This window comes from Sinocyclocheilus rhinocerous, unplaced genomic scaffold (genome assembly GCF_001515625.1).
Source record: "Sinocyclocheilus rhinocerous isolate Xijiao unplaced genomic scaffold, SAMN03320098_v1.1 scaffold1850, whole genome shotgun sequence".
Lineage (NCBI taxonomy): Eukaryota > Metazoa > Chordata > Actinopteri > Cypriniformes > Cyprinidae > Sinocyclocheilus > Sinocyclocheilus rhinocerous.
This window is the reverse complement of record NW_015634540.1, coordinates 63,389-80,805: the sequence shown is the minus strand read 5'-3', so window position 1 is coordinate 80,805 and position 17,417 is coordinate 63,389. Positions and strand designations below refer to the sequence as shown.

Genomic DNA, 17,417 nt, shown 5'->3' with positions numbered 1-17,417 from the left:
ATTTATATATATATATATATATATATATATATGTGTGTGTGTGTGTGTGTGTGTGTGAGTGTGTGTGTGTGTGTGTGTGTGTGTGTGTGTGTGTGTGTGTGTGTATAAAAGTTAATGCACTAAATATAAAACTTGCTTTACTTGATGTACTAAAATAAAATAATCAAAAATATAAAACTAGAAAAAAGAATAAAAACTATATTGGCATATAAAAAACTAATAAAAATGACAAAAACACTGTTAAAAACAATATTACAAAAACGTCAACCAGAATAAAAATGAAAACAGAAAATATAAAAATATAAACTAATTCAAAATATTAATAAAAACTATAAAAGTATCTTGACACTACAACACTGTTTCACATTGAAAGCACCTGCTAGGAACAAGCAGTAAATGTATATGTACTAGATATAGATTCAATGCTAACTGGCCAGTGAATACAAAGAAAAACTCTTCACATAAGACGTCTCCCACGGAAATTAATATTTTGTTAAATAAAATAATCAAAAATATAAAACTAGAAAAAAGAATAAAAACTATATTGGCATATAAAAAACTAATAAAAATGACAAAAACACTGTTAAAAACAATATTACAAAAACGTCAACCAGAATAAAAATGAAAACAGAAAATATAAAAATATAAACTAATTCAAAATATTAATAAAAACTATAAAAGTATCTTGACACTACAACACTGTTTCACACTGAAAGCACCTGCTAGGAACAAGCAGTAAATGTATATGTACTAGATATAGATTCAATGCTAACTGGCCAGTGAATACAAAGAAAAACTCTTCACATAAGACGTCTCCCACGGAAATTAATATTTTGTTAAAAAGGTGTGACATGGCAAAGGTGATACACCTTACCTGAGGCTGTAGAGGAGGATAAGAAGAATGCATTGGATAACTAATAGAAGTCACGTGTGCTGCGCTGTCATCCATACTGCTGGACTTAGAGCCTAAAATGCAAAAAATTATATATTCATAACCTATATATATATATACAGTAACTGCACAATAATATTTATGAATCTCTGTCTGCAAATCCTACAAAAAATAAATCAATAAATAAATATCCACACAATTTGAGCATTTGGCTATAATTGTGATAACTGTGGCCAATAACTGATAATTGCACTTTCAAGCTTCTGACTTTCTTCTTGGTTTGCTTTGAACGCGAGAACAGATTTCGAGAAGCTGCTAAAGCGCCAACTTGAGCTCATAACAAAACATAAAAACTATTTTAAAGAGTTGGCAATTTTATATGAATTTGTACAATTTGATTTGTACGGGAATGCACGTTTTGTAAAAAAAAAAAATAATTAAAAAATAAATAAATAAATAAAATAAATAAAAATAAAAATTAAGCATGAAGGTCCAGCCCTAAACCCAAACCTCAGCAGATCGTACGAAAACATACGAATGAGATCGTACGAATTTGCCACCAATTTGCCAAAACGTAAAACAGTTACGAATTGCCATGAGAGTGTGCTAAAAAAGCCAGTTTTCCTTCCTTTGCTGATGTATTTATTTTGTTCAAAGAAGCTGAGGCTGGACATATCGAACCGTTCATCTTTTTGTAAATAAAAATAGTTTACGCCACTGTCACGTTTCCATTCTTTAGAGGATTTGACTTTGGTCAAAAGTCAGTCCAAGGTGAGCGATCAATTATCATACTCTATATTAATATTTTTGGTCCGTTTTCTGTACATTTTATCTGTTTTATCCTCAAAACGAAATGCACTCATTCGTTCACTTACAGTTCAGTTCTTGCCTCCACTTCGCAGGTAGTTCACAAGCACTAATAATAGCAACTATATTAAGGTGTGAATCTACAATATATGTCATTTTTATAAAATTACTGAAATTCTGCAAACCCCTGAACGCTTTATGGTCACACACCAGAGGTCTTCGTGGCCTTGGCCCAGCATCTCGAAGCACAAGCTCGTCTTATGCAAGGTCTGATGGGTGATTTGTGTTGCTTTACTGCTGTGCACTTGGTAACCGAAGCTCTCTATAAAAAGCTTGAGGGATTTTAGCACATGTGGTGGCTTCCTCTTAGCTTCCTGCTACACATACTGAGGGCAAGTAGCAATATTTAATGTGAATGCATGGCATGCCTTCACCTTTGTGTAGCAAATTAGCTCTGTTCACAGCTCTTTTGTGAGCTTACTTTTCAGTAAGAGCTGGAATGATGCAATGCATCAAACCTAGAGCAAAAACTGCACCCCTTCAATATTTGTGGATTAGAAGGCAACCAATGCACAATTCCAACACACCTTCTGCATGTTGTGATATATTAAATGCATTTCATTGCTATGCAATCCAAAAATGGACATTACCTCTCTTGGCTGCTTCTGGTATTATCCTGTAGACCTTGTAAGGATCTGAGATGTCCAGCTGGCTTCTCTCCACCAGCTCATCAAAGTCATTGCTCTTGTTCAGGGCACAGCGGAGCCTCGTCTTCCACGTTGGAGGGTCTGGTTTGTCCAAGCCTTCTCTGTGCTTGCCTTTGAACAGGGCCCAAGCCTACAGACCACAACACCAGCGTGAAGATGAGAAGAGATGAAGAGTGAGAGAGGAAGCAGAAGAAAATGGCCATGAAGAACTGGCTCACTTAGTAGGAACTCAGAATACTAATGCATAAAATAGTTAAAGACTCTTAAAATGGATTCTTGTTAATAATATGATTATTGTTAATAAGTGTGCTATTATGTAATGAATAAAATACTGTTCAGTGTGTCTGATTGACTGAATTGTCATTGCTTTTGTTTCTACTGCAACAGAACGCCAATCTGTTAACATGCAATGGTCTTTCTCAGCTCAACACGAATGCATTTTCTCTGATAGGAAATTACTCCTAATAATTTATCCTACAGTAGCCTATATGATTGCAAAAATGTGCCTTAATAATAATAGGCCTAATAATAATAATAATGCACATACATTCACACAGTTGCCCCAAAAACGTATTTGTAAACGTAAGTCACGTGAATGTCATCGCATCAGATAACAAAATATCAAACCACGTGGCTTTTCTCGGAACAAACTGCGCTTTTCTTTATAATCTTGGCTTGATTACTCTGAATCAGGTGGTATTTCGGTGACTTTTAGGGGATGAAGTCAAGTTCGCACAGGTGTCCGACAGAGGAACCACAAGTGTGGTTCAGTATAATAACTATGGCATTATCCATTAATGTTTTGCAACCACTTCTGTCTTCGTTTTCAACACTAGATCTATTGTTTGATCAGTTTCGTCAAACGTCTAGCTTGAAAAGCGTGCAGTGTTTATTTGAATAAAGGCACTTGGTTTGATAATACGAGTCCTAACGCTTTGTGGGGCCACAACACAGGTCTAAAGACACTCCATCATTGAAAGAGTCATCAGAGCTCCAGCTTCATCCTCAATCACCTTGAAGAGCGCCGCGTCCTCGTCGCGGTTGTAGTCCTGTTTCCCCGCGTGCTTCCAGGGAATCCTGAAAATGGTTTTTTCGTCATTTTCCCAAACCAAGCCGGAATACTCCCCGCTGTCAATCTGATCGATGAGCCACTGTCTAAGTTTGCCATTCCCACAACTGACTGACATGCTGCTGTCCCCATCTAAGTTCATGTCTGTGAGGGAGGGAGGCATGCGAGAGCAGGTGCACATGCAGTGAGCAGAAGAGCGATTCAGAGGAGTTCATGCATGCATATTCCGCAATAATACACACATTTATAACGTCTAGTGCAGGTGCTCTTAACCGAGAGAAAATGTTGCATGAAAAGAATGCGTTCAAAGAACGAAGCTTCAACTTTTAAAGTGTACGTGCAAGTCAAAAGGCTACTTAAATGTAGTTTACTTTTTTTTTTTTTAAAGAAACAAAATATAGATAGCATATGAGTATGTAAGGGTACTCGTAGCTTATAATGCATGAAGCATAAGCATTATTAATAAACAAGCTGCATGCGTATAATAGTTTATTTTCTTTAACAGTCAAGCTCAGTTGTCACACAGATCAAGCCTCTCAAGTCTTACCTTTGTGAATGCAGACAGCTTCGCTTTCAAAGCCGACACTTCTCAAGTCATGTCAGAGGAAGGTGTTTCTACTCTTAAATAATTCAAAGCGCGTGGAGAGATGGGTGGAGCGTTACGTGGAAGCGTCTTTCTCCAGCACCATTGAGAGCTGAAGACTTCAGAGAAACGCGACAGAACCGAAAGAATAAACATCCAGCATACGGGAAATCCCTGCGACACGCAAACACACACACGATGGAACAAATATCTGTCGATAAAATATGCCAGAAAATCTCCCAGCGCTCGTCATCAGAGTTATCCAGGTGTTTGATGTTTGTTTGTGTCGGTTTGATTTGAGGAAATTCACAGCTGTCGATCGCAGCAGTCACGGAACAACACGGGGTTCACTAACTTATTCTCAGACCGTCAACAGGGGCCAATGTCAAAGTCTTTGTGTCTTCATGTGTTTGGAATTTCCACAGAGCCGTAAACTTTTCGGGGTCCTTTTAATCCCCCAAAATAATTTAAGCAAATAATAGCTTAAATACGAAACTCATCAAGTAGCCTATTTGATAACAAGTGACTTCAAATCTGTTACCAATCTCGTTCAAGTTCAACAGTGTTGAATATGCTGCCCCCTGCTGTCCGACAGAGAAATAGCATATACTACTCAGTCTACCATATATTTTTTTCCCCCAGGTGCACTTCCATAATGTATTTAAAGTGCTCTATTTTCACACACTAATTGTGTACTTAATTAATATACTAAAAATTATTCTTTAGTACTTAAGATCATCTAAGTGTACTCAACTGTGCTATTTTGGGACACCTAAAATGTGCTTTTAACATACTATCTCAGTATTTAAAAAAATGTATTTACTTACCACTTGTAGTACACTTGAACCCATCTTTCATACACTAGTACACTCAAGTGCACTAACTAAATACATTTTTTAAATACTGAGATAGTATGTTTAAAGCACATTTTAGTTCTTATATTCCAGGTGTCCCAAAATAGCACAGTTGAGTACACTTAGATTATTTTAGGATTATCTTAAGATGTACTAAAGCATCATTTTTAGTATATTAATTAAGTACAAAATTAGTGTGTGGAAATAGAGCACTTTAAGTGCATTATGGAAGTGCACCTTTTTTTCACCTGGGTTCTACCTTATTTTTCAAAATAAACATTTCTATTCTTATATACTCTTCTATATCTTTATGTTACTTTGACATTAAAACAGTTCTTTGGCTGATCCAGCAAGGGATAGCTGAACTTCTGTCACTATTACTCATCCTCAAGTTGTTCCAAACCTGAAGTTTCTTTCTTCTGTCAAACACAAAAGTAGATATTTTGAAGAATGTTGATAACCAAACAGTTTGCTGGTAGCCACTGGCTTTCATTTTTATTTTTAATACTATGGAAGTCAATGGCTACCGGCAACTGTTTGGTTACTAACATTCTTCAGAATATTCATTTTTGGGTGAACTGTCCCTTTAAGAAGAAAAAAAAAAATAGAACGTCAGAGACTATAGTATAAATCAGTTTTTATGATATAACTGTAAAGACTGAACAACAAAATGCAAATCTGCTTTAAACGTGGCATCAGTAGTAAACATTAAAACCTTGAATATGTCTTATTTACAAAAAGTGTCCATAAGTTATTAAACAGTGCTGTGCCATAGCAAACACAATCAGTGTGTCGCATGATGATGTTTCTAATCCCAGATATCAGTCATAACGACACACAGGAATGCTCTGAGCGATCTCTCAGTTGTGTTCAAAGTCGTGTTCCTCCGGCGCGGAGCAGCTCTGTGCCAGCAGGTTCTGAACGTCCTCCTCATCACTGAAGGGGTTTGCCTTATACTCCTGCTTCAGCCGCTCTCTGAACTGAACACACATCAAACATTAAGACAGAAGGTTCAGTGGGTCTTCATACAGAAGTCTGATTATTAGCTGTATTCATATTTCTAGAAACCATGTGGCAATCTGGATCACACATTTACACAAACATTTACCCTATAAAGCCTACTGTATCATATTTGATGGCTTACTAATTTATCAACACAATTAAACTTGTTGAGAAACCCATGCATGTCTTCTGTCGTCTGATTGATAGTTTAGGGTTTTTGATGGTGTAATTGTACAAGCGTCCAGCTTCATTGTGAAGATACAGCCACAATAATTTAGTCATAAACGGTGGAGGAATCACCTGCTGTAGCTGGCTGCTCTCAAACTCCTGCAGCTGGTTCTGGAAGCCCATGTTGGGTGAAGCACAAGGTCTCGCCACCTTCACCGCAGCCAGAGCCTCCTGCCATCCCAGAGTCGTGACGGTCATGAGATACGCCACCACCAGCGTCACGCTGCGCGACACGCCGGCTAGACTGGAGAACACCAGACACAGTCAGCAATGCACAAGCTTCCTACTCACAGCTCGGTTGCCTTTAGAATCATTACAGGCCACTGAGATTCGATGTTTGCTCGTACTGTAGGTTAGTGATCAGAACGAGCTCATACCCTAGTTAAAAATACATATACTAAAATGTATTTGAAATACATTTATTTCATGCTACAAATACATACACTCTTAAAAATAAAGGTGCTTCACGATGCGAAGAACCTTTTTGTCTAAATGGTTCCAAAGAACCTTATAAAACGGAGAGTTCCGGTCCTGGATTCTGATTGGTTGAGCCACGTTCGAAGTTGTTGTAAATTACTCTACAAACACACACCTTTGTTTACGTTTGTGTGTTGCTCGGCAACCACTTTGTTGCAACCACAACTGATTCTGAGGAGCTACATTGTTTGGTGGAAGAATACTGTTTTTATTAATATCAATACACTTTATTTGCTCCGTTTTAGAACCTTTGACTGAATGCTTCTTTGTGGAACCAAAAATTCTTCTATGGCATCGCTGTGAAGAACCTTTTAAGCACCTTTATTGTTTAGAGTGTAGGTACTTAATAAAAATACCCTGCAATTGTACTTTTTGTACACTAAACTGGTATACATGGAGTCTGATAAACTGCACTTTAATTTTGTAGAAGTAGTGCTGAGGTTCAACTACGTAAAGATATACTGAAGTATATTGGATTGTGCTAAAGTGGAACTATTGCAAGAATGCTTCAGGTACATTTTAATTATCTCGCATTTAAAGACTGATATTATTCAATCCTCATCAATAGTGACATTAAAACACATTTTAGGCTTAATATTAATTGTGCATTGTGCGCAAGCAGTACACCAAATAAAGTTTAATTCAAATTTTTATATCACTAAGTCTCATAGAGCGATATGTCATGTTAATAGATCTGAACTATACTTAGTATGAGATAAATGTATTTTAAATATACTACTTTTTTACCAGGGTAACCCTACGCATTCAACTCAGGAGGACGAAGGTGAGATTTCAGAGAAATACTACAGACCTCATGATGTTTTTGAGCATGGATTGAGGTGTTATAGTCTCATATCAAACACAGGCTCGTGTTTACTGTTGTTTTGGGAAGTTCAAAAATAGCCCACCCCCCTTGACACCTAGTTATCAGCTGTTCACATGGTCACACTGGGCTCAATTAGGGCTGGTATCTGGGTTGAGTGCACATTTAGCTTCCTCTTAAGGTAGAGTCGTGTATCTGGGTGCATGCAATCGTATGCATACCTAACATCGGTTCATGTATAGTGTAGATTTAATAGCTGGAGGACAAACGAACCCCTCACTTACCAGTGCACCAGACAGCCCTCGCCTTTCAGTCGAGACTCGTGCATGAACTTAATGCTCTTCTCAAAATGCTGAACGCTGTGGAGGGCAAAGAGACCGATTATGTCAACTTCAGGCAATTCTACAGAGTATCAATGTGAAGGATGCTGTAATGAAGCATAACCAATTTTGTGTCAAATTAAGGGTATGATTTTTATATTGCGGGTCAAAGTGACCATAATCGGATTCAATACAATTCACAAAAAGTCACATCAAGAAAACCCCCACACACAAAAAAAAACTGTTTTTAACAACTATTTTAACTTTTCCAAAAAATATGAATATTATAAAAAGTTTTTTTTTTAAGCTTAAAATTTTGTTTATTTTATTTGTGTGCGTGTCCTTTTGTGAAGCTCAAGCACTAGAGCATGGCACTACATTCTCAGTGAAATTACCGTGCTTGAACTGTTAAAAATGTATGGACATTTCTTTCTGCCAAATGTATAATTCTAAATGTAAATACTCCCATAGAGTAGTTGAGAAACGAACAAAGTATGGCCAAAAAAAGAGTCTGTGCAGCTGCGGTTAACTGTGAAATTACAGGTCAAACTGATCCACGAGCATCATAATTGTAATAAACATTTTGTATGCACATACACACATCCCACAACACCTCAGAGTTTCAAAACTTTGCAGGCTTGTCCATAACCCTAAATGAGAAATAATAATAATAATAATAAATCCTAGTTAAATACAACTTTTTTCCAACAACTCGAGGAATAATGTATGAATGTGATGGGTTTGTTTTGTTTTTTTGATTGTTTATTCATTTTATGTGAATGTCAGTGGGTTCCAAAACAACTTTCGCTGTATGGAAAAAAAAAACATTATTCAAAATATCTTCTTTTGTGCTCCACAGAAGAGAAAAAAAAACAGCATACAGGTTTGGAACAACATGAGGGTGAGTGCATTCATTTTTGGGTGAATTATCCTGTTAATTGTGCAAAGAAAGCATTTCAGGGCCACTGTAGGAGAGTTTAGGTTTAGGTCTTCATTCAGACTGTGACGCTGACAGAGCGGTGGGAAGGTCGTAACCGGAGCAGTAAACACAGAGTTACGAGACATCCTGCGTACATGATGTTTTCCAGATGCAGATTACTCTCTGCTCTACAACACACAGCTTTTACAGCTTCGGTATTTACTGCCTTCGCAGTTCCTGTCAAACGTTTATTTAGGCTTGATGCTGATGCTCAAACGAGTGCGTATTGAAATACTCAAAATATTTCAGTAAGCTGAGCCAGTATGAAACAGCGCTAAAACACTGGCTTAAATACACAATTATTAATTAGCAATCCTATCCTCTCATCTGCACACTGAATCTAATCATTACCAAGTAGGCGAGTTTGTTATTAAAAATGTGTATGATTACTACAGTCCATACAAATTACAAACATATCTTAACTCTTGTTTGGTGAACTCTTTTTTTAGTGTATAAAGGTAAATTAAAGCCTAAATTAAATTGGTTCATTATACAAAGCGATCGTGTCTCTTCAGAAGTCTTGGATTAAGTCGCTTTATTCAAACGAATTATTTTACAATGCAACTTTTTGAAACATTTTGGTTGCATGGACTTTCAATGGATGAGCAAAATTATCTTCATGCATGTCTGAAGATGAATGAAAGTTTTACGGGTTTGGAACAACACAAAGGTGAGTGAATGATGAATCAATGTTTATTTCTGGATCGCTTTAACCCTTGTGTGTAAATACAGCCTTTGTTTTAGTCAGGTTTTGTCCTCCTGCGTGCTTTTTTAAAAAGACATTTAGGCAGATTTTCATTTGTATGTATAGGCTTTATACAGTACTGCATGTTTAAATGAAAATGTTTTCAAATCAGTGTAAAAAAGCAGCAAGTTACCATTGTGACAACTTACCCCATATATCGATAGACTTAAACTATTTTACATTTTTAGATGAGTCCAACAAGCAGATTGACGGGCAGATGCGACTCTACAGTCACAAAGATATTTTAGAGCAAAGAGAAACTAGAAAATCAATCTACACTCTTAACATTAAAGGTTCTTTATTGATATGAAGAGCCTTTAACATCCATGGAACCACAAAATGTTCTTTATTGTGGAAAAAGGTTCTTTAGTTTATTAAAATTATCCAAAAACCAGAGGTTCGGCATCAGTGGCCTCGGGTCTCGGGTAACTTAAAAAAATGTGCTTTTTCCGAATGGACCCAATAAGATGGATCAAACTATCCTCGATGCACACTTGCACGTTTTGTGAGAAATACATCGCACATAGAAAGCCATACGGACTCGCTTCATTTCGCTGCGCGTTTTCTCTGTGTATGCATGAGGCAGGCAATAATATAAAGTAATAATAAATAAGCAAATAAATAAAAGAAAGTATATAGAGCAGCAGCCAAATCAAGTCAAAAATCAGAAACATCTGTGACCCTGGAGCACAAAAGCAGTCTTAAGTCGCTGGGGTATATTTGTAGCAATAGCCAACAATACATTGTATGGGTCAAAATTATAGATTTTTCTTTTATGCCAAAAATCATTAGGATATTAAGTAAAGATCATGTTCCATGAAGATATTTTGTAAATTTCCTACCGTAAATATATCAAAACTTAATTTTTGATTAGCAATATGCATGGCTAAGAACTTCATTTGGACAACTTTAAAGATGATTTTCTCAATATTTAGATTTTTTTGCACCCTCAGATTCCAGATTTTCAAATAGTTGTATCTCGGCCAAATATTGTCCGATCCTAACAAACCATACATCAATGGAAGCGTATTTATTCAGCTTTCAGATGATGTATAAATCTCAATTTCAAAAAAATTGACCCTTATGACTGGTTTTGTGCTCCAGGGTCACAAATTAGAAAAAAAAAGCCTTCGGGTCAAATTTTATCCGGTCTGTCTCGGGTCAGGTTTTCCTTTTAAAAAAATAATTTATGCATGTCAGGTTCAGCTAAGAACTGATTCGGGTCAGGAATATTTTAGGACCCGACAAGACTTCACACTAAGAAAAAAATCGTTCTTTTAATAACCGTTTTAAACACTGAACGGTTGTTTGAAGGACCCAGTATGTTTCTTCTATGAAAATCCCCTTTGGTACAGCTGTATTTTTAAGAGTGTAGATTCACTATAGATATTTCCAGGACTTTTACAGGCTTTAAAATAAAAATTTTCCGTGGAAAAAAAAACATGCACTACTAATCACTGACATTGTTGGGTTGACATCTTCCTGCTTAAACCTAATGGCTTGTGTGTGTGTGAGAATACATCCATACACACATAACTGAAATTGTTCCAAGAAATAAAACATTTTCGCCTTTCTATTTGTATATTCTGCTGCTTGCAAGAAAAAATACAGATTGTTGTTGGTTTGAAACTGTCCAGATAGTGGCTGTCAAGAAATCCAGAAATCTGACTGTGGTTTCTTCTTAAACCTTCTTCGTTTCCTCCAGAACATCCATCCTTTTGACAGGACCAGGATGAGAAAGGGCTGGGCTGGTCCAGTTTGGTTAAAGAGGGTCAGTTTCACATTACGCATGGTCGGGTTTCACAGGTTTGTAAGGGTGACAAGAGGGCTGATGGTAAAGGGGGGATAAAAATAAAGGCGTAGTGCGACCAAGGCATCACTGCAAAACCCAGCTCGCGACTTCCTTCCTGCACCAAGAGAGCCACAAGAGGAAGTGTGTGTGTGTGTGTGTGTGTGTGTGTGAGTGTGTGAGTGAGTGCGTGTGTGCGAGTGCGTGTGTGAGAGCGCGCGAGCTCAAGGGTGTAACTAGTTTGATACGGCATGAAAAACTAACACAGAGTTAGTGTTAGAGAAGACTGAGGAAAAGGCGAGAGGGAGCAGCATGCGTGAATTCAGAACTTATAAAGCGTTTGCTCATGAAAAGCCTGCACATCTTCATGTTGCTACAGTGACTCGCGCTGCCCACTGGCGGCCGAGAGAGATCGGATAGCTATTAGAGAACGAGCCCATCAGAAATGCATGCCTACTCACAGGTTTTGTGTGGGCGAATCTGCTGCTGGGATACAAAGATAAGTCATCTCCTAAAGAAACGGAGGAAAGACAGAGATGTGCTTTAATACGCCTCAAAATCACACGAGAGAGCAAAAAGTAAGACAGAGCTGTTGCATGTCATGTCAAGACCTCTTGCACATGCATGCACACCATGTTTTATTTCTACTAAGTGTTCATTTCATAATAAACTCAAAACATGGCATGCATTTCATTGTTTTATTTCATTGGTCTTCACAGGTCTTTGCGCCATGCAAGAGCACAATGCATTCAGCACAAGTAAATTTGTGCAGAAGGGCTCATTGTCCTGTAAGAGAAGCCCTTCGCTGAGAAAGTCTGCTTCGGGGTATTTGCAGAATTTCCTGAATCAAATATAAGACTTTTTAGGAGCTGCACAAACACAATTAATATTGCACATCCACACAGAACAAAACTAACACAAAATAACTCATGCATCTCAGATTCTTCACTTAATTAAACAGGCTGAAGCAAATTCAACTGCAAAACAGTGCAAGTTTAAAATTCTCAAGACATGTTTTACTAAATACTGTACATAGTAGTAATATATCAGTACATAAGAATTAGAGTTCAGTCGATGCTGGATTTTGCTGATGCAATAATCAAGATTATTGCATCAGGATTGCATCCTTTAAGATTATAATAAAGATTATTATTTAAAGATTATTGTTCTGATCGTTGCAAAATCTATACATTGCATGTTAAATAATGTTCTTAGTCTTTGATTTCTGTGAAGGGGACTGTGCAAATTATATCCCAAAAAAATGTATATAATGTGGGGCATTTAGTTATAAAATACACCAGGACTTTTATTTTGAAATGTATATGCTTTACTACTTCCAGCTGCTCATTCAAACAGATGAGGGAGAACGAATATGCACACTTACAACCATCTACAATATATAAACAAAGCAAACACTGTCATAATTTAATCATCTTTTGACAGTATTCACTGAACAGAAACTGTGTTTGTGTGTCTGTCACCGTGTTAAACTAAGTTGCAATCCTGACAAACTGTTTTTTCCAAACAATGGGTGAGTGGTTTACTTTATTATTTATCATGCTTCATAAAAGCCTGCATTGCAAAACAAATAAATAAATAAATAATACTAGGCTGAAGCCACTACACAGCGTAAATGCTGTAACTTGTACAATTTCTTTTTTAATGGCTAGGACTAATTTCTCAATACTAAAGTTCACTTTTTTCCCAAAACTCTTCACACAGTTCTCCTAACCAACTTTTAGCTTGGCACAGCAGGAAATATCGAAATGTATATGCTTTACTACTTCCAGCTGCTCATTCAAACAGATGAGGGAGAACGAATATGCACACTTACAACCATCTACAATATATAAACAAAGCAAACACTGTCATAATTTAATCATCTTTTGACAGTATTCACTGAACAGAAACTGTGTTTGTGTGTCTGTCACCGTGTTAAACTAAGTTGCAATCCTGACAAACTGTTTTTTCCAAACAATGGGTGAGTGGTTTACTTTATTATTTATCATGCTTCATAAAAGCCTGCATTGCAAAACAAATAAATAAATAAAACTAGGCTGAAGCCACTACACAGCGTAAATGCTGTAACTTGTACAATTAATTTTTTAATGGCTAGGACTAATTTCTCAATACTAAAGTTCACTTTTTTCCCAAAACTCTTCACACAGTTCTCCTAACCAACTTTTAGCTTGGCACAGCAGGAAATATCACATTCAAAACGCACTAAAATTACCAAAACACTTCATGCCGTCTCAAATTAACACCTTCAGTTTATTCACATTATTGACACTATTTCTTGTTCACAGCAACAATTATCCTGAAGTGTCTCCTTCTGTATAGATGGGAATGAAATGAGCTATTCAGCTCCATCTAATTGTTTTGATATTATTTCATTTCAATATGGTATTACTGTAGAAATGTAGCAAATTGCTGTCTTGTTCAGTTTTGCATTACGTTAGGCTTTGAAATTAAGTTTTACAGTTCTGAAATTAATATGCAAACATGTGCATGTAGGTCTGTAGGTACACTGAGTTTTGGATGCACGCAATTATTCATGCAATTTGAAAGACTGAACTGAATGCATTTTGTGCCAAAGCAATGTAAAATGATCCACAGCTTAGCTGCGTGAAGAGTTTTGAAAAAGTGACCCAAGTGTTGAGAAACTGCTCTTAGAGACTGTATACTGAAATAATAATTGCATGTTTAAACAAACAAAAAAAAGCAGTCAAGCAGGTGATGAGGGGTGAGAATTATGTGCATGTTATCAATTAATCACTGAAAATGAAGTATGCTGAGATGTGTCGTCATCCAGCTGACATACACTTTATATAAAATATATATTCTCTACATTGAACATGTGAAATAATAAGTGTGAGTACCTGTAAAATGGGCGCAGCGGTGTCATGGATGGAGAGGATGTGTGTGATGTTGTTTCTGGCTAATTGCGCCCTGTCTCTGGCATCTGTAAGAGCACATCCACGCGTTTATCATCTTTCCTAACCATGCACCTTTTTAAAAACGGCGTCGTGGATTCTAGCGGTCTTACCTTTGAAATTACCCAAGTACAGGTCTGGCAGAACCTGGAACGACAACCAAACCAAAATAACACCAAACTAGAACTTAACACTCACTCGGTTTTCCTAAAATCGACAGCTAATGTGTTTTTGTGTGTTGCATTCAAATATCAGCTCACAACTCGAAATAGTTTTCCAGTATCATCTGAATTTGCTGTAACATCATGGTTTTGTAAAGCTGTTAAACAAGTGAGTGGCTGACATACTCTGGGACAAGAGACAGCTTGTTTCTACAATGAAGGCTTGCATTGTGTTTATGTATATGGTATTTTTCATAAATGTCAAGTTTGGGCAAATCATCACATTTTTATTTAAGTTGTCAAATAAACCTCATAAGTTTGCATTCTTAATTTCTTGGTCAAACCAGTGGTTTGATATTTCTGTGTGTTAGTTTTTCCACTTTTAAAGATCATGTTCTAGCCTTACATGTGATCTGGATTATGTTATCAGATTCCAAAAATTAAGTACTTGTAATTTTGTAATGCTCGTAATCAGATTACAGTTACTTTTTAATGGATTACATGATTACATATTAGTCACACAATGGCAGTAAATGATTCATAATCTTCTTCTTTTATTCGTTTACATTTTCCAAACCCCTTTGACATTATATTTACTTGAAATCTCTGAAGAAGTTAATATTTCAAAAATGTAACACCCATTCGCATGTTTACAGCTCAATCTTCTTGTATTTTAGTGTTCAAGTGTTTAAATGATTAATTTTATTTTGCATTTTTATGATTTCATTCATTATTAGCGTTTTAATCGACTCAAACACCCACTGCAGTTCTTACATTAAGCCCAGTTTGAGAAACCCTGGTGTAATGTAATGCTTAATAATACATATTATGATGTTGATATAAAAAAAATGGAACGTTTTCTTTTCCCTTTGCTTTTTTTAAATATGTAGGTCGCTTTGGATAAAAGCGTCTGCTAAACGACTAAATGTAAATGTAATGTTTGATGGCAAGTTTAAAACTATTTAGATAAAAAGTCATCTAAAAAGTAGTCAGATTACATTACCTAAAATGAGTAACCTAGATTGTTACTAAATGTGTTTCTTCTGAAATCAGTGTAAAAGCAGCAAGTTACCATTGTGACAACTTACCCCATATAATGTGACAACATGCCTTATACAGGTACTTTCGCTTGTAAACAGTGCTTGATCTCTCCTGATTCAGACCAGACAACTTTTTCACTAGAAGAAGCCTTATTATGGATTATGGATTTATATTTGAACCGAAAACAACAGTTTGAAGTTAAAATATATCTTGATGGATTAATTTCAGCTTTTGTCTTCTCCAGATGTTAACTGATGGACAGGAGTGCTGTGGATTACTTGTGGATTATTGTGATGCGTTTATCAGCTGTTTGGACTCTCATTCTGACGGCACCCATTCACTTGCAGTGAGACACTGATGCAATGCTACATTTCTACAAATCTAAACTCATCTACAATGCTAAGGTGTTTTATCACGTTGCTATGAACAATTGTTAGCACGTTGCTATGTGGTTGCTAGGGTATTGCTGTTGCCAGAGTATTTCTATGCAGTTGCTAAGGCATTCTAGTAGTTAGCGCGCTGCTCTGTGGTTGCTATGTTGGTTGCTATGTTGCTTTAGGCGGTTGTCAGCGCGTTGCTAAGCTGTTCCAATTAGTTCTGAGCGGTTGCTAGCGCGTTGCTATGGTGTTTTTGCTTTCTGGCCCAAATCAACTTAAAGTCTAACTGTTATGATGTTCTTTAGACACGTCTCGGGTCACTGTAAATCGATTTTTTTTTTAAATTTTATAATCAAAGACACATGATTTGAGAAATCGATGACAGTTGCGTGCATTAGTTTCGTTATTAGTTAAATCAAAAACCCTGAGTATATGCGCAACAATGACGCGTTCTTTAACGCACGCCGAAAGACAGCGTCATGTTTGCTCTGCGTTATGATTCAACATCGAGATTACATTCCCTTTCAAAGTTACAGTCCTAAAGCAGGAGGAGAAGGGAAGTCATGCCCATCTACCTTATTTATTCCGTTTCCCATGCCACAGTGTTTGCAGTGGCAGTGTTTCAGGAGTCCGCTTGTATCGAGTTCACATCTAACTATGTTGTCGTGCAGAGTCCACACACTCAGTTGCGCCGAGCTCCTTGACGAGAATCTCTTAAAGGCACAGTACACACTATTACTGACACCAAGCACTGTTCACAAACTCGTGATGCTACTAAAGCTTGATTAAATTACTCGCAATGGTTTCATGCTAGCAGGACTGCATTGAATTGAATATCTGTAATTAAGATTAAAATGAATATCTAGTCACAGGCAAAAAGGTTTCCGTCACTTTGATCCTTTTCTGCAATATGGGCGAATAAAAACATTACATTTAAACGTGGATACGATAGAGGACACTTTTAGGAATTATAACATTTTCTGAAATACTTTATTCTGATTGGCCAGTCCGTTCTGCACTGTAAATGTTTCTGCACTGTTTTTGCACATAAACCAGTAAATAATTCCGATGTTGCTATGTTGGTTGCTATCTTGCTTTAGGTGGTTGTCAGCGCGTTGCTAAGCTGTTCCAATTAGTTCTGAGCGGTTGCTAGCGCGTTGCTATGGTGTTTTTGCTTTCTGGCCCAAATCAACTTAAAGTCTAACTGTTATGATGTTCTTTAGACACGTCTCGGGTCACTGTAAATCGATTTTTTTTTTAAATTTTATAATCAAAGACACATGATTTGAGAAATCGATGACAGTTGCGTGCATTAGTTTCGTTATTAGTTAAATCAAAAACCCTGAGTATATGCGCAACAATGACGCGTTCTTTAACGCACGCCGAAAGACAGCGTCATGTTTGCTCTGCGTTATGATTCAACATCGAGATTACATTCCCTTTCAAAGTTACAGTCCTAAAGCAGGAGGAGAAGGGAAGTCATGCCCATCTACCTTATTTATTCCGTTTCCCATGCCACAGTGTTTGCAGTGGCAGTGTTTCAGGAGTCCGCTTGTATCGAGTTCACATCTAACTATGTTGTCGTGCAGAGTCCACACACTCAGTTGCGCCGAGCTCCTTGACGAGAATC

At 36.9% G+C, this 17,417-nt stretch overlaps 2 protein-coding genes across 3 annotated transcripts in view; both read right to left on the bottom strand.

Moving 5' to 3' along the window:
* The window catches only part of irf4a (interferon regulatory factor 4a), a 15,765-nt gene extending 11,651 nt beyond the window's left edge, over nucleotides 1-4,114 (bottom strand). Inside the window, exons 1-4 of the mRNA XM_016559918.1 lie at nucleotides 4,023-4,114; nucleotides 3,420-3,619; nucleotides 2,350-2,536; nucleotides 875-966 (exon numbers count right to left, since the gene is read on the bottom strand). Of these exons, the coding sequence (XP_016415404.1) occupies nucleotides 875-966; nucleotides 2,350-2,536; nucleotides 3,420-3,617 (477 nt within the window). The 5' untranslated portion in view covers nucleotides 3,618-3,619; nucleotides 4,023-4,114. The remainder of the gene's footprint in view (nucleotides 1-874; nucleotides 967-2,349; nucleotides 2,537-3,419; nucleotides 3,620-4,022) is intronic.
* A 1,482-nt stretch (nucleotides 4,115-5,596) lies between these two features.
* LOC107745886 (dual specificity protein phosphatase 22-B-like) lies at nucleotides 5,597-17,400 on the bottom strand. Of its 2 annotated transcripts, none has more exons than XM_016559917.1 (7): nucleotides 17,281-17,400; nucleotides 14,322-14,355; nucleotides 14,155-14,237; nucleotides 11,737-11,786; nucleotides 7,727-7,801; nucleotides 6,215-6,386; nucleotides 5,597-5,892 (listed from the first exon to the last, which is right to left on the bottom strand). In XM_016559917.1, the coding sequence occupies exons 1-7, from the start codon at nucleotides 17,299-17,301 to the stop codon at nucleotides 5,773-5,775; spliced, it is 555 nt and encodes a 184-aa protein (XP_016415403.1). In that variant the 5' UTR covers nucleotides 17,302-17,400; the 3' UTR covers nucleotides 5,597-5,772. The 2 variants fall into 2 exon arrangements, with proteins under 2 accessions (XP_016415403.1, XP_016415402.1); XM_016559916.1 differs by lacking the exon at nucleotides 17,281-17,400 and adding an exon at nucleotides 16,363-16,482.
* Nucleotides 17,401-17,417: the final 17 nt, after the last annotated feature.